The 27,308-nt window shown below is 32.7% G+C and overlaps 1 protein-coding gene across 1 annotated transcript; it reads right to left on the bottom strand.

Annotated features, from left to right (window-relative positions):
* Positions 1-559: 559 nt before the first annotated feature.
* LOC140052297 (serine/threonine-protein kinase STK11-like) lies at positions 560-25,071 on the bottom strand. Its single transcript, XM_072097788.1, has 9 exons — positions 24,632-25,071; positions 9,209-9,292; positions 6,451-6,540; positions 4,111-4,243; positions 3,593-3,729; positions 2,804-2,931; positions 2,359-2,416; positions 1,852-2,075; positions 560-1,500 (listed from the first exon to the last, which is right to left on the bottom strand). Exons 1-9 carry the CDS (start codon positions 24,955-24,957, stop codon positions 1,394-1,396), a joined length of 1,287 nt encoding a protein of 428 aa, XP_071953889.1. The 5' UTR covers positions 24,958-25,071; the 3' UTR covers positions 560-1,393.
* Positions 25,072-27,308: the final 2,237 nt, after the last annotated feature.

The raw sequence follows: 27,308 nt of genomic DNA on the forward strand, positions 1-27,308 counted from the left end.
TCAATTTCATATAAAATAAGTTTTTTTTCAACATTTTTGGTTCTAAACACTGTGACCTACTGTTAAGAATCGTACTATTGACAGAAAACATGTAAATTCATTAATATCTAATATGAATATTCATTAGTTATGAACAATCATTATAATATATTAAATGAATATTCAATATTTTCTAAATAACGAATGAATATTCATTTCAACTTTAATAGGGAAAATAAATGTAATGTGCATAAGATCTATTATTATAATTTGTACCAATGACCATGACAGAACTCTCAATATAATTTGTTATAGGAAACATGAATATTCATTATATTCTAATTTGAATATATAATATATGAATATTCAACTTTTGCTAGGTAATGAATATTCATTTTAACTTTAATTAGGAAAATAAATGTAATCTAATATACAATATGAATATTAATTCATAATGATAATGTTGAAAATAATATGATACTCATTATAAACTCATAACAAATATTCATAATAAATATTTTTATCATCATTTATAAATTATAGTTAATCTTTTTTAAATCTCTTTTCAAATAAACGTCTATATATAACACAGAACACGGTTTAAAACCAAACATTTGCAAACAATTATACATTTTATATGTTGATGGGAAAATCGGTGAGGAAACAAAATAATTATTTAATTAAACTGTGTTTTTTTTTGCCTTTGTTTACAAATGCAAACCTAGAGACAAATGCTAAGTAATAATTACAAGAATTCAAAATATCATTGAATTTAGAAATTCGGATAATAGTATTGAGCATTAAAGGTCCTTCCTACTATCCATATTAATATTTTTTTTATATTTTTGGTTTGTTATTGACTAAAGTCTCCCCTCAGTTGCATGCGCATCTAAACTCAACTTAAGTAAAATGTTTTTAAGCTACAGCTGACTGAGTATGGAAATATTAACTATGGTAAAAGGTATCTCAAATTATCGGATATTTTGTATAACTTACAATTATTTAAAAATTACTTTGAAAATACTATTAAAAACAGGAATGGCTGCAATCACATGTTTAGGTATCAATGCCACAAATAATGAATCTATTTCTCACACATTTCTCGCATACAACAATGAACTGCATTTTCTTTTCTCTCACACACACCTTCCTTTTTTTCAATTTATACTATATACAATATAATACAGACATGCTACTAGCATACTTTATGACTATGTATTGCTACTCCCCAATCTGGCCTCTTGTTGTCCTTAGATGACCTGGACTGTTTGCTTGCTCAGACCAAGACCAACATCTGCCTAGGCCTAGAACTATTAATATTTACTAAAACTCTTTATTGCAGCCTATCACTGCTCGCAGAGTATGAGCGCTGTTTGCCTAGGCATAGTAACTACCAATTGCTGAGACCTGGAGCCTATTGTTGTTTGCAGTTGCCACTGAGTTTTCTTGACCGAGACAGCTTCTTCTTCGGTTCTTTTACCTGCGGGACTGCAGGTTCCTCTTCAGGTACCTTGTCCTCCACTGTAAGTGTAATGATACATATTATTGAGTAGCAAGGAAAGAATCTACACTACTAAATATTTATTAATTAATTACCAGATATTTAGAGCCATTGACATTTGACCTGGTATTTATGCAGCTAAAATGAATCAACTAAAACAAAATATAATGAGCTTTCCAAGTGAGAACACAAACTGAATGGCTACTTCCTGTCTTTCACAAATGTTCCAGCATGGTTTTGGGCCGGCACCAGCAAATCGGACGTCAATGTTTCGTTTTTACCAGGCTATACGTGAGCATTGACGTGTCTGAACAGTTGACCATATTTTTTAACAGTGCACACAATATTATTAATGTAAAGTACTCGCTTACCTTGATCAACATGTGAAGTTCTATACGGACCTGCATGAGTAAACTGGACAATCTTGCTATCTTCGTAATAAATTTCTTCTTCCATACTCTCTTCGGACTCACAGGGGTTGTGGAGATTTTCCAAATAGGGGACAACCGTCATACTCCTCAGGGGGTCATTTGATTCATGCAAGGGTCCTAGACATACTTCAGCACCATCTTTTGGGTGTTTCTTCAACACCCATCTAGTTACAAAAAAAGTCTCTGTATAAGTATAGGTAGAATAGGCATAGGAATTCAATAATAACCATGTCATAGTAAAACCCTGGTAAATTTACACATACGAGCAGTAGCAATCTCATTGTCTTTTCATTGGTCTTCTACACACAAATTATATAATAACAGGTAGTTTGCCAGAGAGCTATCTTGGCAGGGGCTACACTCTGTGACTGCCAAGGCCTGTATCCTACAGCACTCCATACAAAATAATAAACAATATTATATTGAAAAATAATATTCAATACTTACGGATGTTGCTTTATCCTATCAAGAGGAAACCTGTCATCTGGATCTTTTTCTAACATTCCTATGATAAAAGGTAAAGGTTATCGTTTCAAGCTAAAATTATGGTTGAGTGCAATGGACAGAATATTTTAAGTTGAAAGATGGATTTGGACATTTATCTGTTTCATAACACACATATTATTCGAATAAACTTTATTTCTAATTCACAGTTTTGATCTTGAATAGAATGTCAAGGCTGTGGAATAGAGCCAATATAGACTGCACACTCTGGTTTTTGATTAGATTAGATTAGATTTTTGGATAAATGTTTAGAAAAATCCCAACATACACCCTATCATGAGGATGAACCTAAATAATACACAGCATGTGATACGTAATCAACTAATCAGGTGTAGGTGTGTTATAAGTATTCATTAAAAACAGTGTATTTATTAACTACTTGACCTACCATTTAATAGAGTGGTCAGTGGTTGTCCAGTGTCTGCAGGAACAGTGAAATTCCCTTTCCCAATATTTTCAAATAGTTTATAGATATTGTCACCAGCGAATGGATACTGACCAGTCGTAATATTGAACCTGTGAGAAAAAAAAAAGTGGTCAGTTTTGGTCATCTGTTGGTGACAGAATAGGCAATACAATGCTAGCTACATTTTGTATTTAACTGAACTAGAAATGGCCCTTTTATTAGAGGCATTTTCCGTTGTACGATTGCAATAACCACAAGATTTTTTCTTAAGAAATAGTGTCTTTAATATAGAATTTGATTTCATTTGTAAAAAATATAATTGAAGCATTGCATGTCATTAAAAGTTTTTTATTTTGAGTATCCATTTCTTATTTTACATAGTTTTACTGTACAAAAATTTTTAACAAAAGCTCATTGTAAATTAAAACAAATGATTTTGGGAATAAATGTTGAACTTGACTATATAGGTAATTCTTAACACACATTACTTTTGTTAAGATTTGTAAACATATACATTGGTATTCATTAAAGGCAGCAGTAAATACAAAATGCAAAAACATTTTAAAACATCTTTAAATTGGAACATTAGGGTTTCCTAAAATTACGGGGCTCTTAATAAACCATACTTTAAAGTCAAAAGAACCTGTTAACCATCTTAAACTGGCATATATACTTTCTTCAAATTGTCGTTAGTTGAAAATAAACTTAAAACTTAAAACGGACACAGTGTAGTTTGTGGAAGAACATAAAAAATGTTAGGGATATGCTTACAATGTGATTCCAGATGACCAGATATCTACTTTAAATCCAGAGAAAAACTCATTGCCATTTGCAATCTCTGGTGGTTGAAAAGCAGGGGATCCCTGACTGGTGCGACATGTATCATCCTTAGTAAACTGGTCTAAGGCCTACAAAAGTAACACATTATGTGAATGTACAGTATGGAAATTCAAATAAGCAGATCACAATCACTATTAGGAGAATATTCAACTCTATCAAACTAGAAATTTCAATTGTACCACACACAAGTTATTTGCAATTTGCAAGTCTTTTGTCCAAAAAGACTGTATAAGGAAATAAAAGCAGAAAAACAAACTATTAAGCAAAATATAAATTGCATAATAGTTTCTTTATTTTTCTTTGATATGTATAATAAAGCCTGGTATTTATTTCCGAGAAGGCATTTCCACATAAATATTTTTACATATAGTCTATTATTTATTTTATATACATAAAACATGTTTATAAACAAAATTACATTATATTATATTTTATAAATAATAACTTACTTCAGCCACACCAAAATCAGTTATTTTCAAGGTTCCGTCGGTGGTCAACAAAAGATTGCCTGGTTTTATATCTTTGTGAATTATACCCCTGCTATGTAAATAGTCTAGTCCATCAACTAACTGTACAAAATACCTGAATGAATAATAATACAGATAGGTTAAAATTCTAATATGCATGTATTCTTGGTTATTTAAAACACTGTCACTTTATTTTAAATATACTTAATTAGGATAATGGTGATTAGAAATAAGTGCATTAATGAAGGATGACAATTCAAAACCATAAGAAAATTATTATGTAGTACAGCACTGATAATATCTAATGTTCACTTTAGTACAGGTTCAAAGCCCTGTCTACACTATCAAACTTTATGTGACAACAAAATGTTATGTGCCCATATATGGATATGTCATATACACTACCATATTTGATCATATCACTACCATATTTGGGCACATCACACTTTTTTTTGTGATGATGATGACGAAAACACTGATAATAATAAGATGATGATGATGTTCCTGTAATGGTGTTGTTGATCTTGATATTGATGGAGATAATACTAATGATAGGCTACAACAAGTTAAAGAAGGGAAGCAAGATCTTACAGTACTTTGAAAAGAATGCAGGAAAGGCCTTAATCATTAATGAAATGGCCTGTCACACCAAAATCGGTCCGGCGGACCAGTTTTGGCTGCCAAAATCAGTCCGGGGGACCATTTATGGCTGCCAAACCTGTCCGGCCGGACCAATTTTGGCCGCCAAAACTGGTCCGGCCTGGATAAAATCGGTCCGGGCAGTAGGACTGTTTTTGGCCGCCAAATATGGTCCGGTCTTATAAATATATGGTGCGCAAAATGAGTCATAATGTATATATCATTAACACTTTCACCGCCAAAGACGGAAATCTCCGTCTTTCGATGCCCAGCGCCAGACCGCCAAAGACGGAAATTTCCATCTTTGGCTTTTTATTGCACAATTTGTTAGATCATGTATATATGGACCGCATATAGAAATTTCAACATCCAAATCGACCTGGACCGCATATATTTTGATACTTTATTAACCCCTAGTGCCATTGACCTAGCTGGCCTACATCGCGTCCTATCCGTAAACAACATAATGTGCTTTACTGCAGAGGAAGCAATTGCAGAAATATTTGCCGACTCTGACTCTGAAAATGAGTATTTATTATCCCCAGATGATGAAGGTATATTTGTACCTAAATCTGGTTTATAAAATGTAATAAATAATTGGAGATAATTTAGCTAGCCTGGCTTAGACTAGTTTGTAGAATAGGTTGAGAAACGTGACACTGACAGACGGTGCAGCCAGGCTAAAAACCTCATTATCTCTGCTTTGTTCTCCGATTGAGCCTAAAGTGCTAAAAGTGAGCCAAGTTCTTTGTACAATTATGTGGTATTACAGTTTTATTTCAATAAAGTGTTTGGTACCATTGGAAAGTTTATTTCTATCTCATTATTTGAGTGTATATTGCATGTTATTCTGATTACAAACACCTTTGCTATGAGCTTTGAAAAACAGGTAAATTTATCTAAAATGGCTGGCGGTGAGGGGTACTTCCTTTATTGAATGCCTGGCGGTGAAAGTGTTAAAAAAAAGGCCATGATTAGTCATTATATTGAAAACTACGGGGTTTTATTTGTTACTTTAATATTATAAATTAAGCCTGTTTTTTTTATTATCATTATTAGTAGTAACTCATCAATAATTAGTACTAATTGTTAGGCTTTTTGTATACAATACATACTGTATGTATCTCTGCCGGTTTTTAATCCATTTTGTTCTTTTTTAACATCTTCGTTTCCCCATGATGTTAAAAACCATTTAATTTATTAATTATTTATGGTTAATCAATCAATATATCAATTCAATACAATTATTATAAAATAATTTTCCAATATTGATTGGGCTGAGGAAGGAAAAAGGCCTCAATCATAAATAAAATCTAGCTGGCAATATCAGCGTCTCATACCTGTTCGTGTGAGTGTGTGGCAGGCTGAAATATGAGTGAACACCTAAGTCATGTTTTTAGATAAGATACATTTATTTATAGCATTTATCCGACAAGATAACTTACTAATATATATCATGGGATATTTTTCTAGCCACAAACAACTTAAAACAGCATCATAGGCCTAGTAATTCAATTAAAATCGACAGAAGAAAAGTCCGGACCGATTTTGGCAGTGGCGGACTGCTTTTGGCCACAATTTTAGAGCCAAAACTGGCCGGACCGATTTTGGCCCCGGACCATATTTATCGTGACAGGCCATTCTCACCAGCAAAGTTACATTAAAAAACAATATCTTACTCACCCATGTGCCTGCCATATAGGTAACCTCTTATTACCTGAACTTTCCAAAAGTTCTTGAATGTTACCTACACAATATTCCATAACTATATACGTATAAATTATTAAAGAAAAAACAACACAAAATATTACTGAACTGTCATCTAGAACAGGGCTAGATTTAATTATTGCAGAGTATAGATTCTAGATATCAACTTGTCAGCCTACTATTACTGTCAAGATGCAGTATAGTAGAGAACCCCTTTTGGACCCAAAAAATGCACTATGAATAGGGGTTGGTCAATACATAAATTTCTCCTTGTTCGTTTAATGGAAAGGTGTCCTCTTAATAAATAATAGAGGTTTCGCCGGAATACTAAAGAGATAACATAAAGAATAGGTTTTACTGTACCAAACTAGATGACATTACTAATAATTTTGTATAGATTTCACAATTAAAATTATTGGTGATGACAAAATGAAACCAGCCCTAAAGCAACGGAAACATTGAGAAAAAAATGTTTAAATGCTATATTCAGTAAAGTTTATATGTATAAATGCTATATTCAGTAAAGTTTATATGTATAAATGCTATATTCAGTAAAGTTTATATGTATAAATGCTATATTCAGTAAAGTTTATATGTATAAATGCTATATTCAGTAAAGTTTATATGTATAAATGCTATATTCAGTAAAGTTTATATGTATAAAATTGTAATATGTTTATAACCTTGTCATTTTACAAAATGCATTATGAGACGGTTGTTGTAAATTGTACAAGCTTACCAGTCGTAGACATGATAATGGGATATATCTAAAGAATTATCATTTTATTGGCTTCCCAATATCTGGCAGCAAATGTTGCTACTATAATTGTTATAGATTTGCAGATGGGATTAGGGTGGGAGGCAATTAACGTGACAAAAGTGGAAACGATTTCTGCAAGATATACAGTACTAGTACACGGCAATAAATATTTGTTTTACTCAGTATAAAAAACATGCGTGTTTAGTGCTTTTAATAAATCAACAATTTATTCAATATACCATGATACAATTGAGTATAGTCCCAGGTTACAAAATTTGGTAAAAATTGCAGGGCTGAGATTATATTACTTGATTGCGTTAATAATAGATTTACCAAAGATTTAGAGTATGTTCAAATTCATCCTATATTAGAGAGGGATTAATACTCGTACGATAAAGAGGAAACTTAGTAGTATACATTACAAGCATGAAATCAATAGTAGTGGAGGCTAAATAATAATAAACATGTTTAGTGTAGCATGGATCAATTTTTCTCCATTGTAATAGTGGATTATTAGTAATAAAGATTTATGAATACCGTTCCATACAAAAGCGTACTATTGCAAAACATGTGACCCATATTCGTCCAATCAAATGAAAGGAATTTATTTAGGTTTTACATAATATAATATTATATATTGTATGGAAAAGCTTTCAGGTTTGATCCCGGTTAAGAATCTTTTGATAAAATATAGTAAAATTGGATACAAATATACTGTATAACGATTAGAATAGTATTGTAGGGAGGGTAAGGTGACGTGGAAAGGAACTGGCTACCCTACACATTATGCCCAGCCTTACAGCTCACTCCCATACTCAGAATGAATACGAAACTGGCTACCCTACACATTATGCCCAGCCTTACAGCTTCCTCCCATACTCAGAATGAATATGAAACTGGCTACCCTACACATTGGGCCCAGCCTTACAGCTCCCTCCCATACTCAGAATGAATACAAAACTGGTTACCCTACACATTATGCCCAGCCTATACAGCTTCCTCCCATACTCAGAATGAATACGAAACTGGTTACCCTACACATTATGCCCAGCCTTACAGCTCACTCCCATACTCAGAATGAATACGAAACTGGCTACCCTACACATTATGCCCAGCCTTACAGCTCACTCCCATACTCAGAATGAATACGAAACTGGCTACCCTACACATTATGCCCAGCCTTACAGCTTCCTCCCATACTCAGAATGAATACGAAACTGGCTACCCTACACATTGTGCCCAGCCTTACAGCTCCCTCCCATACTCAGAATGAATACAAAACTGGTTACCCTACACATTATGCCCAGCCTATACAGCTTCCTCCCATACTCAGAATGAATACGAAACTGGCTACCCTACGCATTATGCCCAGCCTTACAGCTCCCTCCCATACTCAGAATGAATACGAAACTGGCTACCCTACACATTATGCCCAGCCTTACAGTTCCCTCCCATACTCAGAATGAATACGAAACTGGCTACCCTACACAATATGCCCAGCCTTACAGCTCCCTCCCATACTCAGAATGAATACGAAACTGGCTAGCCTACACATTATGCCCAGCCTTATAGCTCCCTCCCATACTCAGAATGAATACGAAACTGGCTACCCTACGCATTATGCCCAGCCTTACAGCTTCCTCCCATACTCAGAATGAATACGAAACTGGCTACCCTACACATTATGCCCAGCCTTACAGCTCCCTCCCATACTCAGAATGAATACGAAACTGGCTACCCTACATATTATACCCAGCCTTACAGCTCCCTCCCATACTCAGAATGAATACGAAACTGGCTACCCTACGCATTATGCCCAGCCTTACAGCTCACTCCCATACTCAGAATGAATATGGTACTCTCTGCTTGAATACATAAAGATTTGAAATCTAACTCACTACATATAATGTGATAAATGTTACACTTTACCGTCCCACAGTAAAATTTATTAATAATAAAGCAGTAAAAGGATATATTTTTTGTTTTTCCTCATTGTGAAGAACATCTACTAGGTGGATAACGTTTATATGGTGCAACCGACGTAGTAATTTGATTTCTCTGTAAAAAAAAACACAAAAACAAATAGATGAATACATAATACTAATAATAACAATAATGTTCAATTTATATAGCGCAAAATGCATGGTGTATCTATTAAGCACTAAACAATCAATAACAATGTAAAAAGCACAAAAATACATAGTACTCCATGCTAAATTATTAAACAATAAGAATGTGTATTGAATGTAATGGTAACCATTGTTTACTCCCATTGCTGGAACTACTCCAAGAGGAAAGGGAAATAACACTTAGTATTACTACTAAGATTCCATGGAAATTGGCTGCCTTTCCCATTACGAATCACAGTATTATTTACTGTTATGAATTTCAGTATGTATGAATGGAATGTAATTTTAATGTAATGCTAGTCACTCGATCATATTTTAAATTACCGTTAGCAGCAAATATTTATGTACAGCATGCTACTCTTCAAACATACAGTAAACCTAACAATCAGGGAGGAGGAAAAGTAATGATTTTTATGGAATAAAGTTAACTTTATTTGTCTCCAGAATATTTGTCATTGTTACTTGCCTTGTTTTGCAGCATTTGAAGATTTTAGACAAATATGTTTGTTATTATTTATTTATTTATTATACTGGGCGACCACCTCTGTTAAAAACTGGTCTCCCAGAGGAACTAGTTATTGTAGATTCTTTAAAGTGTACATGAGCTACGGTTTATAGTCCTTATCTGAGAAGACTCGTTCTACCACCAGAATGATGGAGCGAGCGAGCCTCCAAACCTTGTGGATGGTATGGCTACGTAATTACGGTTCCACTCTCTTAACTGCTCGGCCACCGACTCACTCACCCACTATTATTTTTAAACCGCTACCAAAGTTTTAGACTTATTTCTGGTATTATGTATAAGGATCCTAACTTCAGACTACTGTTTAGTGTATAGTGCCATGGCCTTGCAATGTGAAAAATAAACAGGTTTTGCTAAACAGTGTAAATAAATTACCTCCATTTCCTTAGCAACTTCCAAATAAATTACAAAATAACTATTATACAAATATTATGCAACCGGTATAATTTCAACAATTCATGATTGTATAATATTTTTAACTTTAAATACAAAAAAATGTTATTGAGCAGTATTGTCCATATTAGGGAGAGGTATATACCCCAGGATGGGCTTATACACAGCCAGTATATCATGCAGACAACCCAGTACAATGTTTCAATAGACTATTTGCCTTTACACTTGAATTTATAAAATTTATTTTATTAACGATTTTTCAGCACAAATTTTCAAATGATATAGAATTAAATCATTGAATAAACACATACTATATTATTATAAAATCATATAATCTGTAAAGGCCAGAGAAAAATAAAATCTTACGATTGATATGCCTACATATTCACCAATTTAATAAAAAACATGTAATATTATGCATTAATTCATTTAATATGTCACACTCCTCCTCACAGAGAACATTACGTGACCATCATTTTTGCCATTAATATAATCATATTCAACGTCATCAACCGATTGCTGACCAGTGAGAACTACCAGCTTGCTACGATAACTTTACAATCACAGTTCACAGCAGCTCACTAACAACTTAACCAACAAATATTTTGACACAAAAACAAATTGTTTATTATGAAAAATTGTTATGTGAACATAGTATAGCTACGGTAATTGCGAACAAAAATTCTCCCGGCGCTAAACTAAATTATGTTTTGTAAATTAATTCTTGTTCTGTTGATTGATTACAAAGTAAGGACTGGTTGTGTTTCTAGATGACCATGAAAGACTGTAGAATCTATAATTACAACCTGATTACTTCTATCTCCAATGATAATCAAAAATAAACTAATGATTTCCAATGGTCATCATCTCCAAAAACACACTTCATCTTGACACTAAACTCATAAATACATACATTACAATTTAACATCAGCAAGGGTTCGAGCCTCACTCACTCCATGGTTCTGGTGGTAGAACGAGTCTTCTCTAATTTAAGGACTTTGTACTGTACAGTAGGTCTAGTGTACACATCTAGCTCTTTAAAGAACCTAGTACATCTATCGAGATAAGTAGGGGTTACCCCAATGTACTACTAGCACACACACAGCCATTGCCACTCACAGCCACTGATCATAACTGGGCCCTCAGAGCACCCAGTATAAAGAATAAATAATAATATATAAATAAATTTGACGTACAGTCAAATCACAACTGTGATTTCATTTATTTTTGGGCTGCCCAACATAAAAAAATCTTTTACTTGTTTACATAAAATGTTACTTTTCATTTTTCATACTACAAAGTTTGAAATTCCATCTAAAATATTACATATTATACTTTTTTTTATATCCAGTTAATTTTGTTTTTATTTCCTGTGAATAATAAACTGATTCTTGTTCTGACTGGTTTATTGTTAGTATCTGTTCGCCCACTCTATTATAAAATGCCTTATAAATAATTAACTAATTCAAAATTACTTTAATTCTCATTTTAAATTTAAGATACACATAAACATATTTCTTTTCAGACCTGGCAACAAATAAATAATAAATATAATATTCCAAATATGAACAAACAGAGCAAAAAAATATTAATGTGATAAATTTTAAAATAAAAAAAACATAACTTGCTAAATTGAAATGTCATCATTTTTGCATTAAATATATATATCAAGGGGAATATTACTAAAAATGGTTTTGTTAATCGTCTGCCTAAAGGTATACCACTCACTGTGTAAAGTTGATGGTTCTGTTGATATTTTTTTTTATTTTGCTTTCTTGTTTCCGTCATAAAGTTTTGTTTAATGTCACTAATATGTTATGTATGTTATTTGTTGATTTTTGCATGTACAGTACATTATATTATATTTGATGTCTTTCAACCCTGTTCATGGTGATGTATGGTCACTGTAGGCTGATGATGTATGGTCACTGTAGGCTGATGATGTATGGTCACTGTAGGCTGATGATGAAATAAAATAAAAACAAAAATATCAGCTGTTTTATACTAAGCTTTGAGAAAAGAATTGTTGGCGATTGTTTTAAAACTATCTATTCTAGGATTTAGTGGTTTGTGGTACTTTTTTCTTAAACAAAGACAACTACATCATAATATAATATATTAGTAATCAAATAGAATTACAGTAATTGTCGGACCATGCCAAACATAATCCTGATGTAATGAGTCAGCGTTCATGTTCTAACCGCACTTACTATGGGCTTAGGCCTAGCTGATGAAAAGCCAGCATATGTTTTAAATGAGTCTAATATCAATCTATGAGTTCAGAGATTTAAAAACTGAAGTATGAACAGAAATTCACAAATTGAAGGGAATATAGAAATCATTTACACAAACCAACAGTGGTGTTGGCAGTCTACGAGTGCTGTATACCTGATAAACCAGAGCGAGATATCTCGAAAAGTAAAAGGGTTTTAGGTTAAATTCATTGAACACTAACTGTACTCTGCACAAATGGTATAATCCAAAAACGACACCCTCTAGTGGGAGCGTCTAAACAACCACCATCATCAACAGCTTGTGGAAATACTGGGATTGCTATTTTGAACTGAATAATTATTTTTAATTTTATGTAGTTAAGTTCTTCTGGGGCCCCAGACATTTCATGTTATGGTGACTCTGTTGCTTTTGAGGTCCCAGGACATGATGTCGAATAAATAAATGAGAATGAAATGAGTACATAAATTATCTATATTTATAATACATTTTTGAAACAGGTGGGTAGGATTGAAATTATAAAAAGGTCGCAAGTTTAGAAGATCAGTTTATGATTCCCATTCAGACATTGATTATTCATTATTTAACATTCAAGAAGAGTAGCAAAGTGCAAATTGTATGCTTTGGGCATTTTTGTATTGTAGCTATACTGACTTACATAATCAAATTTTAAGGAGAAAAATTATACTGTAAAATGTTAAAGATACTACTGTATAAAGTGGAAGACAAGTACAGAATGCTGATTTATAAGGGTTAGCAGAGGTCATACTACAGAAGAAAGTTAAAAATACAATTACAAGAAAGTACATATGTTATAACACACCTGAGTGAATCCCTGCCATTTGATTGGTTCATTTTGTACCACATGTCGTTTAGTATCTAAGTTATAATTGCACAGTATAAGTTCTATTTAGCTTCTATTAACTAGAGGGAGAGCTCGCTTCGTTCTCTTCCCTCTAGGAAGTGTAGGTGATGGTTCTCGAAATGATAATGACTCGGGTAAAAAGGTTTTAGAAGGACGTTCTTGCTTTGACGTTTTCGGTTGGTTACCATTCCTGCCTAGGAAATTATATTTTGTAGATATTTGTTTGTGTTTTTTATTTTTTTCAATTCTACATCCAACAGCCATGACCAACTACAGGATGTCTTATTTTTAAACAGCAACATTTCATAGTACAGGCCAGTGAATTTTTTTGGAGGCAATACGGACCAGGATCCCAATTTTTGATCACTTTTTAATTATTTTATAATTTTAGGCCGTACGTCAAAACCGAAGACGAATCTTTTTGATTCTTGATCTTTTTCTCTTTTTACTCTTTCAACTGTTTTTCTCTTTTTACTCCTTCCACTGTTTTTCTCTTTTTACTCCTTCCACTGTTTTTCTCTTTTTACTCCTTCCACTCTTTTTCTCTTTTTACTCCTTCCACTCTTTTTCTCTTTTTACTCCTTCCACTGTTTTTCTCTTTTTACTCCTTCCACTGTTTTTCTCTTTTTACTCCTTCCACTGTTTTTCTCTTTTTACTCCTTCCACTGTTTTTCTCTTTTTACTCCTTCCACTGTTTTTCTCTTTTTACTCCTTCCACTGTTTTTCTCTTTTTACTCCTTCCACTGTTTTTCTCTTTTTACTCCTTCCACTGTTTTTCTCTTTTTACTCCTTCCACTCTTTTTCTCTTTTTACTCCTTCCACTCTTTTTCTCTTTTTACTCCTTCCACTGTTTTTCTCTTTTTACTCCTTCCACTGTTTTTCTCTTTTTACTCCTTCCACTGTTTTTCTCTTTTTACTCCTTCCACTCTTTTTCTCTCTTTACTCCTTCCACTGTTTTTCTCTCTTTACTCCTTCCACTGTTTTTCTCTTTTTACTCCTTCCACTGTTTTTCTCTTTTTACTCCTTCCACTGTTTTTCTCTTTTTACTCCTTCCACTGTTTTTCTCTTTTTACTCCTTCCACTGTTTTTCTCTTTTTACTCCTTCCACTGTTTTTCTCTTTTTACTCCTTCCACTGTTTTTCTCTTTTTACTCCTTCCACTGTTTTTCTCTTTTTACTCCTTCCACTGTTTTTCTCTTTTTACTCCTTCCACTGTTTTTCTCTTTTTATTTGCTCTTGTTTTTGTACACAATATAGTATTATTAATATTTATTATTACCGTATCTATCAATATTAATATTAATCGCTGTTAACATATTAAATCTTAAATATTAAGAGCTTTCCAATTTAATGTGACAGAATTAACTTTGACGGAATATTATTAGAATAAACTGATGCTATTGTGTTGGTAATAAAGAATGTAGGGCACATTTTACACTGCTTGATCCAGGTGTGCCTGATATTCTAGGAAGCATGATTTGATGAATGTGAGGCCAGCACAGTGTAGTAATCACTCCCATAAGACACAAGGTGGCTGAGCTGGTTCTACATTATTTAAAACATGTTACCAAGGAAACATATATCAGTGCATCTGTTTCCAAAGGGTAATTGGTGATACTGAGAAATGACATTTAGTACACATTCAAATCTAAAAATTGACATTTTAAAAATACAATGCAAACAAGCAGTCATTCTTAATTACATTCTTCTTCCTACAGAAGAGAATACTAATAATATTATAATATAATCTCATTGTAGCATATTTTCTTACTGGTGGTCTGTTGCATATTAGAATTTACTAAAACTGTAGTTTAAATAGACCAGAAATTGTTAATAAATATTTGTTAGTATATTAATATTCTTATTAAATAATTAAAATCATAAATATGAAAAACAACTATTTATTAAAACAGTCAGTTTTATGTATAAAGGCTTGGAAAATAACCAAAAACGATATAAAAATAAGACATAAAGATAACGATGATTTTTTATTGTTATTCCATGCCATTGATCATGACGTCAATTGATTAATACAGTAATACTTAATCTTGATTGTCAACAACAAAATAATTGACATGGTGATAAGGTATAAACTAGTTAATCATTTTTGTTGCTGTATTAGTACTTTAGTAAATAAACACTATTACTAATACTAACTATACTGACTCAGGAATAAGCCCACCACCTTGACATACTGTATAAGCCCACCACCCTGACATATACAGTAATCCCATCACAAAAATGATCCATGTGACTCGCATTGACTCAGGAATAAGCCCACCCTGAGATATAATTCCATGTAAGCATTGCAAATTCCCTACAATATGGTCGTCAGAATAAACAACCTGTCTGGATGGTCAATATGTACATTACATGAAAGCAAAAAACAAAAAAAAACTAATTTTAGCTAGAGAAATAATAATGTACAGTAAGCATCCATTATTCTCTGACTGTTCATAATTCATAAACATTCATAATGCTCTGACAGATAATAGCAAGAATTGATTAAATCAGTTTTCTTGTACCTTTAATAACTGCATAGTCTTGATTAAATCAGTTTTCTTGTACCTTTAATAACTGCATAGTCTTGATTAAATCAGTTTTCTTGTACCTTTAATAACTGCATAGTCTTGATTAAATCAGTTTTCTTGTACCTTTAATAACTGCATAGTCTTGATTAAATCAGTTTTCTTGTACCTTTAATAACTGCATAGTCTTGATTAAATCAGTTTTCTTGTACCTTTAATAACTGCATAGTCTTGATTAAATCAGTTTTCTTGTACCTTTAATAACTGCATAGTCTTGATTAAATCAGTTTTCTTGTACCTTTAATAACTGCATAGTCTTGATTAAATCAGTTTTCTTGTACCTTTAATAACTGCATAGTCTTGATTAAATCAGTTTTCTTGTACCTTTAATAACTGCATAGTCTTGATTAAATCAGTTTTCTTGTACCTTTAATAACTGCATAGTCTTGATTAAATCAGTTTTCTTGTACCTTTAATAACTGCATAGTCTTGATTAAATCAGTTTTCTTGTACCTTTAATAACTGCATAGTCTTGATTAAATCAGTTTTCTTGTACCTTTAATAACTGCATAGTCTTGATTAAATCAGTTTTCTTGTACCTTTAATAACTGCATAGTCTTGATTAAATCAGTTTTCTTGTACCTTTAATAACTGCATAGTCTTGATTAAATCAGTTTTCTTGTACCTTTAATAACTGCATAGTCTTGATTAAATCAGTTTTCTTGTACCTTTAATAACTGCATAGTCTTGATTAAATCAGTTTTCTTGTACCTTTAATAACTGCATAGTCTTGATTAAATCAGTTTTCTTGTACCTTTAATAACTGCATAGTCTTGATTAAATCAGTTTTCTTGTACCTTTAATAACTGCATAGTCTTGATTAAATCAGTTTTCTTGTACCTTTAATAACTGCATAGTCTTGATTAAATCAGTTTTCTTGTACCTTTAATAACTGCATAGTCTTGATTAAATCAGTTTTCTTGTACCTTTAATAACTGCATAGTCTTGATTAAATCAGTTTTCTTGTACCTTTAATAACTGCATAGTCTTGATTAAATCAGTTTTCTTGTACCTTTAATAACTGCATAGTCTTGATTAAATCAGTTTTCTTGTACCTTTAATAACTGCATAGTCTTGATTAAATCAGTTTTCTTGTACCTTTAATAACTGCATAGTCTTGATTAAATCAGTTTTCTTGTACCTTTAATAACTGCATAGTCTTGATTAAATCAGTTTTCTTGTACCTTTAATAACTGCATAGTCTTGATTAAATCAGTTTTCTTGTACCTTTAATAACTGCATAGTCTTGATTAAATCAGTTTTCTTGTACCTTTAATAACTGCATAGTCTTGATTAAATCAGTTTTCTTGTACCTTTAATAACTGCATAGTCTTGATTAAATCAGTTTTCTTGTACCTTTAATAACTGCATAGTCTTGATTAAATCAGTTTTCTTGTACCTTTAATAACTGCATAGTCTTGATTAAATCAGTTTTCTTGTACCTTTAATAACTGCATAGTCTTGATTAAATCAGTTTTCTTGTACCTTTAATAACTGCATAGTCTTGATTAAATCAGTTTTCTTGTACCTTTAATAACTGCATAGTCTTGATTAAATCAGTTTTCTTGTACCTTTAATAACTGCATAGTCTTGATTAAATCAGTTTTCTTGTACCTTTAATAACTGCATAGTCTTGATTAAATCAGTTTTCTTGTACCTTTAATAACTGCATAGTCTTGATTAAATCAGTTTTCTTGTACCTTTAATAACTGCATAGTCTTGATTAAATCAGTTTTCTTGTACCTTTAATAACTGCATAGTCTTGATTAAATCAGTTTTCTTGTACCTTTAATAACTGCATAGTCTTGATTAAATCAGTTTTCTTGTACCTTTAATAACTGCATAGTCTTGATTAAATCAGTTTTCTTGTACCTTTAATAACTGCATAGTCTTGATTAAATCAGTTTTCTTGTACCTTTAATAACTGCATAGTCTTGATTAAATCAGTTTTCTTGTACCTTTAATAACTGCATAGTCTTGATTAAATCAGTTTTCTTGTACCTTTAATAACTGCATAGTCTTGATTAAATCAGTTTTCTTGTACCTTTAATAACTGCATAGTCTTGATTAAATCAGTTTTCTTGTACCTTTAATAACTGCATAGTCTTGATTAAATCAGTTTTCTTGTACCTTTAATAACTGCATAGTCTTGATTAAATCAGTTTTCTTGTACCTTTAATAACTGCATAGTCTTGATTAAATCAGTTTTCTTGTACCTTTAATAACTGCATAGTCTTGATTAAATCAGTTTTCTTGTACCTTTAATAACTGCATAGTCATTCAGGAAGTCATTGAAAAGCAATTAATGGGTTTATACTGTACAGGAGCTTTTGAATTCAATAGCAATTTGACAAAAAAATGATACCAAGGAAGACTTGGAAAAGAGATAACTTAAGCTTTCCTAATCTAGTCAAAATCTTTCGAAGTATAAGCCAGGAAACTAACAGTAGGTACCTAATTTCCGGACATGCATCGGTAAAGTAAGACGTACTAGCAACCGGTTGTTCCCACCCTTTCTTTCTTGTTCGTGACTATATTATTTATATGTTATAAAAAAGACTGCATACACTATAGCAAGAAAGAATACATGTGAACTTCTATAAAATTTGGGAGAGAGGTTCTTGAGATACTGCTGTACTATTGTAGGGTGTCCACACAAGTGCTTGGACTTCAGCTGTGTGATCTTTCATCACCATGTAGTATAAATACGAACATACGATATTACTATTATTAAATATTAAATATCCAAGACCAGCAGGAATATGAAACTTAAGATAAAATGCATCTTGAATGACAAGTTGAAAGTTTATTACATAAAAAAAATGATTATTTCCAACAACCAATAATTGTCCTTTCTTTTCACTTTAAAATTAAAAACCAATTGATTAAGGTCTAGCAGTAAATTAGAGTATACATATATAATTAATATGTTTATTGCGCCTTATCATGTAATCTCATGGCAGATTACAAATGTGGACATGGTTAGCACTTTTCAACTACATGCTTCTCCATAGGGTCACATCATGGATTGTCATTGCAGCCCCCAATCTCTCTCTTAAAATAGTAGCTGCATCTCTTTGTACTCGTCTTAAATTTACAGGTTCTTTAAAGTATACACAAACATACCAGAACCATGGAGTGAGTGATCCTCAAACCTTTGGTTGGTTAAACTACCTTAACTGCTCAGTCAATAACTAATACTGATAAGCAAAAATAAAACAAAAATATTATATTAATTATTTATTAACATTCGTTCAGCTGTCAACTTTTGTTCTAGTAATTTTTAAAATTCTGTATCGTTTACAGGTATGCATTGCAAAACATTTAAATATACTGAAATTTGATACTGAATATTTTGGATATTTGAACGATGGAAAAATAATTAAATTTATAAATAATTAAAACTACTGTAACTCTATTACAAATCACTGAAGATTTGTATATTTTTTATATGAGATAAAGTTCTCTTTCGTATTTTGGATAACTGGAGATCAGAGGCCGAGAAAACCATGACCACAAAGATAATAAATTACACAATCCAATAGTGGTGTTAGTAGTCTATGATGAGTGCCAGCTTACCTGGATAAACCAACAATAGCTTATGCTCTCCAGAGGAAGGGCTTAGATACAAAAGTAACAAGAAATATTTCTTACAAAAAACGCTGCTCGCTTATTGAAAAATATTTTTTATTTCAAATGTTTTTGAATGTGTCATTTTATTGTCACATAATAGATAGTTATTTTACCTGAAAAAATGTAATTTAAAGCAACAAATACTTAAATTGTCTGTCAGACAATGGTTTTTGGGTTTCTTTTCATTTTTTATATGTGAATAAATATTACTTTTTTGTTACAGAAGTGAATACTCAATTTCTGTCACTTTAGTTAATTTTATTGCTAAGGTCAAATCTGGGGGTCACTTCATCACCCTAGATATTTCAATTGTGAAGTATCCTATTACAAACACAAACTTTAATTGACTGTTTCGATAATAATTCAATGAATATCTGACACTGACAGTGAATATAGGGATTTGTAATTTTAGCATGACATGTCCTAATAGACTCTTTCCCAGCCGTTTTTTGGGTCCACTGTAGCAGCTGGAATCAATAAATCATAGTGGAGTTTCCATTTTCACAAAACTGTCTGTCCTTAGAACTATAACTGCTGCTTGCTTTAGCTTCTGATTGAGTAGTCCTAATGGGACGTAGCGGGCTAGAGCAGCAGCGTGAAAAGTTCTAACATATCCACATAAGGGCATGGTTGTGGGAATAGTCCATTATGGTACAGAGGTGTTCCAGGAATTTTTTACCTTCGTATCTAAGTCCTCCCTCTGGAGAGCACAGGCTATTGTCAGTTTATCCAGGTAAGTTAGGCACGAAATAGACTTACTGTAGTGTGTGAAATCCTATTATTTTATGTAATTACTGTACAGTAAACTAGAGAGAAATGGCAATGAGGGTCTCCTTTATGGCTGCTGGATTGGTTTAAAAAATCAATGATTTAAAATTAAATATTAAGATATTAAGAACCACATAAAACCACAACAGAAACCACAATATGATCATGGACCTCTAATTTATAGGTCCATGGTATGATACAGTAGTCTATTGGATAAACTGCCTTCTTTCTTATTAGATACAAATTACGAAATTTGATTAGTTTGTATTAAATATTGGTAAATAATTGAAAAGAATATGAAGTAAAATAGGTAATGTTTCACTTGAAGTCATATGTTTGAAATACCTTTAAAACACAACATACAAAAATCCAGGGTTGGCTGTATACAAAAGGATGTAATGGCAGTAGCATCCTGTACAAGACAATGAGGTAACCTGATCCAGGGGCCAAAATGAGGAGGTAACCTGATCCAGGGGCCAAAATGAGATAATAAACACAACAACAACAACATTGAAAGAAAGCCAGTGTTATTGTTTACACAACAGGTCAGTTCTCTCCTATGTACATTTGCTTATTAAATATCATATCATAGCATGATTGATAATTCTATTATCAATTAAACAGGGCCAGGCTAATAATATTCAAGTTCTTGGTCATGATTGTAAATATTTCTTCTATAGGGCCTATTATTAATAATGCACTTAACAGAGTTTTTGAAATAAAAAGTTCAGCTATTTGCTCTTGTAGCAGAAAATAATAAAACGGTAGAATATTGTTTTTCTCTGCGAAAATGTACGAATCGTACAAATAAATTCACATACTGTAGTGGAAATACTAGCTTACAGTAGCTAGCTTATTCCATTAATGTAGTACTCACTGTAGCATGCTATATCTATTGAACAGTGGATGCTACTCTAGAAAGTTTTACCATAGATTTTATGGGATACGGATATTAAAACAAACAGTACAAAGACAAATATTAAAATATATTTTGCAAGATTACATTTATGTAGGAACGTGGGCCTAGTTGTTTGTACACCTAGTACAGGGTCATAGAGTCTCAATGGCTGTCTTAAAGATAGCTATATTTACATTAAATTTATTGGTCATTTATGATCCAGTGTTTGGCTAGAGGCCATGTTTAATTGACAATAATGATCCAGTGCCTACTGTAGGTAGTAGTACAATTAACACCTTCACTTAAAAAAGAAAATAAAATGTTAAAATTGAGTATGCACTAAACCTAACATACATTAATTCTGATAGTACCTAAGCTTTGCAAGAAAAGTTCTTTAAAATCAATAAATGTTTTCGTAAATGGATTATGTAACAGGTTTGTTATCAATAGGTGAAAATCATGCGGAATACAGTCTTGAGTTTCAATGATAAGAAACATCCTTTCAAGTAAATATTGACTGTTTTAACTGGGTCAGGAATATAGTTAAGTTTTCTAGTTGGCTGCACAATTTACCCCCAGGGCTTGTCACATGACTTGTAAATAATAATAATGTCAATAACCTCCGCGTTTAACAGTTGGCATTTAAATACATACAGTTTGACCATGGAGAAATATTAGTAATGGTATGTAAACATTATGAAAAAATTATTATCATATTTCATGACAATTGTGAATCAAGATATTTTGTGATTTACCGGTAACTGAAAAAAAATTCATATACAAAATTATCAATAATTATTATTTATAAGTACACACAAAACAAGAATAGCTAAAAAAATACTGTAATTTAGGAAAACTTTTAAAAGTTTTTGTTGTAAACTATTCAGTAATTTATATATTTTTTTAACTATCTCATTTTAACTTTAAAAGAACGTAAAAATGTAAATTCAGTGATTCATACTACTTTTAGTGATGGATACGGTTTATTGAACACACTTCCATTCCACCAGATATGAGGTGCTTACACATGGATCAGTTTAAACTTAAATCTTGGCTAACAAACACTAGTCTGGCATTGTACAATGTCTAGTAACAATTAAGCTAGTCAAACTTGCTTCCTACAATTAATTAGTCCGGTAGTCTAGTAACTAAAAATTCCAATATCGAGTCCTTCTTAAATACAGTATATGTGCGTGGCATTTACCAATAATTTATATAATTTAAAATGGATGCCGTACGTACTATTAAAATTCACTGTTTGCTGTACCATAATGATATTACATGTTATTTTATGCAATATATGCAATGAATATATAGTATATTTATTTTACTCAGTGTACTTACAGATATTATTTGGGTTTTTTCAAAGGGGTCAGAAATTCTAGATATAAATGTCAATTTTCCTGTTTCCAAAATGACATGCTTCATTTTGTTTAGTACGTAATATTCAAACAATAAACTATCACAAAATGACAACTATTTGTATCCACAAAAAAAAATTATTTCTTTATGTTTTGTATCAAATTTTTATTTTTATCTTTATTTTTGTCACAGTTAGCGAAAATAATGAATATGAATGAATACATATTCATCACATAATTAAACTATGTTTATAAAGATAATTAATGATGAAACCAGGAAATAAAGTATGTAAAAAGTGAGACCCCAGATTGCATAATTCATTCGTTCAGTTTTCTTTTATAGTATAATTACAAATTAAAAAAAAACAATTTCCCTTAAAACTTTAAGCTAATTATTTAAAAAAGTATACATTACTGTATAAATAGTTACTTTAAAAAGGAAATCTATAAAAAAGCAAAATCTATTTGTATGTAATAACATTTTATTGATGTCAGCACTTTAATAAATTTATGATAAGCTGGTAATGACGGAAATTAAGCTATCTACTGCAATCATCTACAGCTAAAATAGATTTGGTTCAAACGTTAAATGGACTTCCAAGATATTTTATTTTACTGCAATATGACAAATATAAAAGCTGTTCCTGTATATGCTCTTGCAACATGGACGTCAGCTCTGATCTCATTTGATAAATGATAGGTTAAAAAATACAATTGATTAATCAATTTAGTGCTAAAGACAGATTCTGGATTAAGGAGGATGAAGGAGGGGAATAAGGAGAGGCAGAAGGGGTGTAAGGAGGAGAAAGGAGGGAAAGGAAGGTGTGTATTGGAAGATGAAGAAAGGGAAGTAAGGAGGTGGAAGTAAAGAGGAGGAAGGAGGGACAAGAGGTAGGGGGAGTAAAGAGGATGAGGAAGAGTAAGGAGGATGAGAAAGGGAGAGTTGGAGGATGATTGAGGAAAGAAATAAGGAGAAGTGAGGATTAATAAGGAGAGGAGGAAGGGGAGTAAGGAAGTGAGAGAGGGAGAGTAAGGAGAAAAGGGAGGGGGAGTAAGGAAGTGAGAGAGGGAGAGTAAGGAGAAAAGGGAGGGGGAGTAAGGAAGGGAGAGTAGGAGGATGAGGCGAGTCGACTTGTTGGAATACCATTTGATGTGGAAAAAAGTCCATAATCAATGCAAAAAAAGAGCTAGACAGATTCTGAAGGAGTAAAGAAAGGTGAATAAGGCAAGTCAGCTGATTCACCATGATTAGTGGAAAAATCAATAATCATTGCAAGAAGAGAGCTAACAACGGATTCAGAGGGGTGGAAGGCACAGTGCTGCCGCTGGTTACTCATTTTGGAATGCATGTGAATAGAATATTCTAGATTATAAATTATGCTAAAAATGATTATAACTGGCCAGTGAATGTTTGAGTGGGAGGGGCAGGTGGGTTTCTTTATTGAAATGTCTGCTTTGATCAACAACATTTTTTTAGAAATCAATAAAACCACTCATGTGGGAAAGTTATTTGCATGTTGTACTGTATTTTGGTTTTTACAAGAATTGCATTTTTACACAAAAGCAAATTGCAGTGTTCAATAGGATTAGGATATTTCCATACATAGGTACTATTGAGTGGGTCCTACACTGAAAGAAACTATTCAAAACAAAAAAATAATAATAATATATAAAATACAAACAATTATTATTATTAAATCAATATTTCACAGTGATATTATCAACTTTATATTCGAATGATGAATTCAGCAACATTTATTTATTTATTTTTTGCCAATCTTCATAGCCAAAAACAAAATAGAACGGTACATTAAGTTGTGATCAACTACAACCATGTTTTCTTGCATAGCCTATCACATCGGCCTACACTACTAGATTACAGTCAGTAGCTAGGGCTAGCCTACCACCAAGCCCACCATCTGTTTCTGTTGCGTGTTTGTGTGATCTGGAATTCAATGTTCTGAAGAATAACATAAAAACAATATTTGATTTCTATCTATAGGCCTACCTCTGTACATTTTGATCTCCATTTGGAATTTTTCTTAATTTTCTTCTTTTCAAAATTTTAACGGCTCGCCTGCACAATGTCTCAGAATCTAAAACTTCTTTTACTTTACCGTAAGAACCTTCTCCAAGCACATCACCCATAAGATATTTACCAACCATTTTAGCCTTCTTCCTCCGTGGTTGATAGATAATTTCTGCAGAGTCAACCCTGTGAATGAAGGGGAAGTCCACATCATCGTTCAGATAGGCAATGTGATCTACGCTGGGTGTAAACGGAGTGAAACTTTGATTCGTTTCCTCTATGTACATGTCTGCATCGACCATCATAAACAGCCCTTCAACTGTTGGTAAACAACAAAATATCCTATCTTTTTTCCAGTGTACAGGCTAGGAGCAAACCCAACCCATTCTCTTTTTTTCGCGCACGCTACTTTCCCCGCTACATACCGTTCGCCATAATGTTTATGAAGTGAAATCGAGGCTGGTTAGGTCACATGAGTAAACAAACCGTTTTATTTGGCTGCGGTCCAACGCGATTTGACCGTAAAAAAACAATAGTGTGTTGTAGTACACGCCCACGCAAACCAATCAACGTCCTGAAATATAATGGTAAATCTAGGGCAGTTCCGATTTTATAACCTACAATAAGTAATTCCAACGTATCCAGGAACCTAATTTATATCTTACCTTCCTGTGGATTGGGGCTTACTTTTCAAAATATATCCACACATTTTATTTTGTCTACATTGTAAATAATTAAGGCCTTCCAAGACTGAGGAGGGCCTATAAGTATAGCCTATTATTTTCCAGATTTATTGTTAAATGTTAAATGTATTATTACTGGTCCTCAAGTTTAACTGGAAAACTGAGGAAACGAAACAAAACTATCTGATGTAATTTGTGAAGTTTATTTGTGTATATCTATAAGGCGGCTATCACACAAGTTACATTTTCACATGCACAAGTTTATCTCATTTTCAAATAAAGAGTTCATTGTTATCAAGAATAATAAATTAAACTCGGTTTCTTGAAAAGAATTTTTCATATCTGGAAATATTCTTTAAATCTTTCCTGAAAGTGAAGAAAAAAATGCACTTATTTTAATAGTTTTTTTTGTTAGGTTATAAGGATGAATGATCTAGACGACATTTGCTCATATAATGTTACTTTGTTGGAAATAGATCAAAACGCGACCAATTAAAGAAGGCCTCTACTTACGCGAGAAGTTATCCTCCTGATTAACATTTTTAAACTATAGAGGTCGCCAGACCAAATTAGTGACATTTGCATTGCACATTATTGAGTATTCTAGTAATATTTATACTACAGCTGATGATTATTATATTATATTGAACTGTACCTTGTATTTGTATTACATACCAATGTATAGTTCAGAGTATGTGTATTCGTTCATCTTTTCCGTCTTGCGTATCTGTATCTTGAAAAATGATGGGCCAAAATAATAAACATCGCACCCTTTCTCATCAACTTGGTTGCCGCTCTATTTTTTAAGTGCCTCACTATTAGAAACACGTGGTTACTAGGCACCCAGGAGGCACAACGTTGATGTCTTAAAATCAGTGGCGGATCTAGGGGGGGTGAATAGGGTGGCTAGCCACCCCCCTTAATTCTCAAAAAAAAAAAAAAAGATGCAACCTAATCGCGATTGACCGTCGCTAGACGTGGATTAATCTTTTAATTAAGAAGAGTAGGCCTAGCTAGGCCCTACTAGAGCTAGGGTTAGCATTAATAGTTGTGTGTAAATAGGCCTACACAGTGAAAGAGCTAAGAGTTCAATTACTATTATGAATTCAAGAGTTTAAAAAGAAAACACGATTTACAATCTTTGGAAAATGGAAAATACCCATTTTCAAAACACACGCACTCCTAAAACTACCAGCGTCACGTTGTCAAGCTCGCTCCTCGTGTGAATGCTGACGTCATCACTCTCCAAAATACACCATTTTCCATTGCAGTTAATTTCCGCCGCCCTGGTCCGTGTGTGCACAAGCGTTAGCGTGGTATATTTACACCCCTGAGTGGAGTGTAATATCGGGAACTTTTTTCTCGCGCATGAAAGTTTTTTGTATAATATTATGGTATGCAGTATAAACGATAAAAATAAACGAGAAACATGGTGTTCTTTTATTATTTTATAGGCATAAAATAAACATGAAATGTCTTGTATGTACACGGGACGGCCGAAAAAAGTATGTGGCGTATTTGGCGTTTTTTGATTTGTGTTATAGACACGGCGATTACTGCGATCATTGTATACCAAATTACATTGAGTTATTCACCCGGCTGTAGGGTATATATCTCTGAGGTTAACAGACCACCAAAACACGGTACACAACACATGCACTCTATCGAGGCATTTTCGGAGTACCGCATTACCAAATGTTCATTTTGTTTGAAGGTTTTTCGATCAAAGTTTATTATTAGTTCGTCGAAAAAGATCCGTACAGTATTTAGGAAGGATGTATTTAAATTTACATTATGTAATATTTGTTATTAAGTGTGATGGAAACAGTTTCTCTAGCCTATTAAACAGTGTGTAAGCATCTATTTTTTCAAAAATTTTCGGAGCCTCGGGAGGGGGACACCCCCTCCCAAACCCTCCCCGGCTCGGTGCTACGCACCTCGTTTGCCACTTTCGTGGCCACCCCCCCCTCGTT

Source organism: Antedon mediterranea, chromosome 6 (assembly GCF_964355755.1).
Source record: "Antedon mediterranea chromosome 6, ecAntMedi1.1, whole genome shotgun sequence".
NCBI classification, from domain to species: domain Eukaryota; kingdom Metazoa; phylum Echinodermata; class Crinoidea; order Comatulida; family Antedonidae; genus Antedon; species Antedon mediterranea.

What these genes read in the sequence shown, in the direction of transcription:
- LOC140052297 (XM_072097788.1), bottom strand. Translation starts at nt 24,957, where the DNA reads ATGATGGTCGATGCAGACATGTACATAGAGGAAACGAATCAAAGTTTC. An exon ending in GGAGATCAAAATGTACAGAG is followed by an intron (nt 9,293 to 24,631) that starts GTAGGCCTATAG and finishes TTTTTTTTACAG; the next exon opens with AGAAATCAAATTACTACGTC. An exon ending in TGGTCATCTGGAATCACATT is followed by an intron (nt 2,932 to 3,592) that starts GTAAGCATATCC and finishes TTTTTCTCACAG; the next exon opens with GTTCAATATTACGACTGGTC.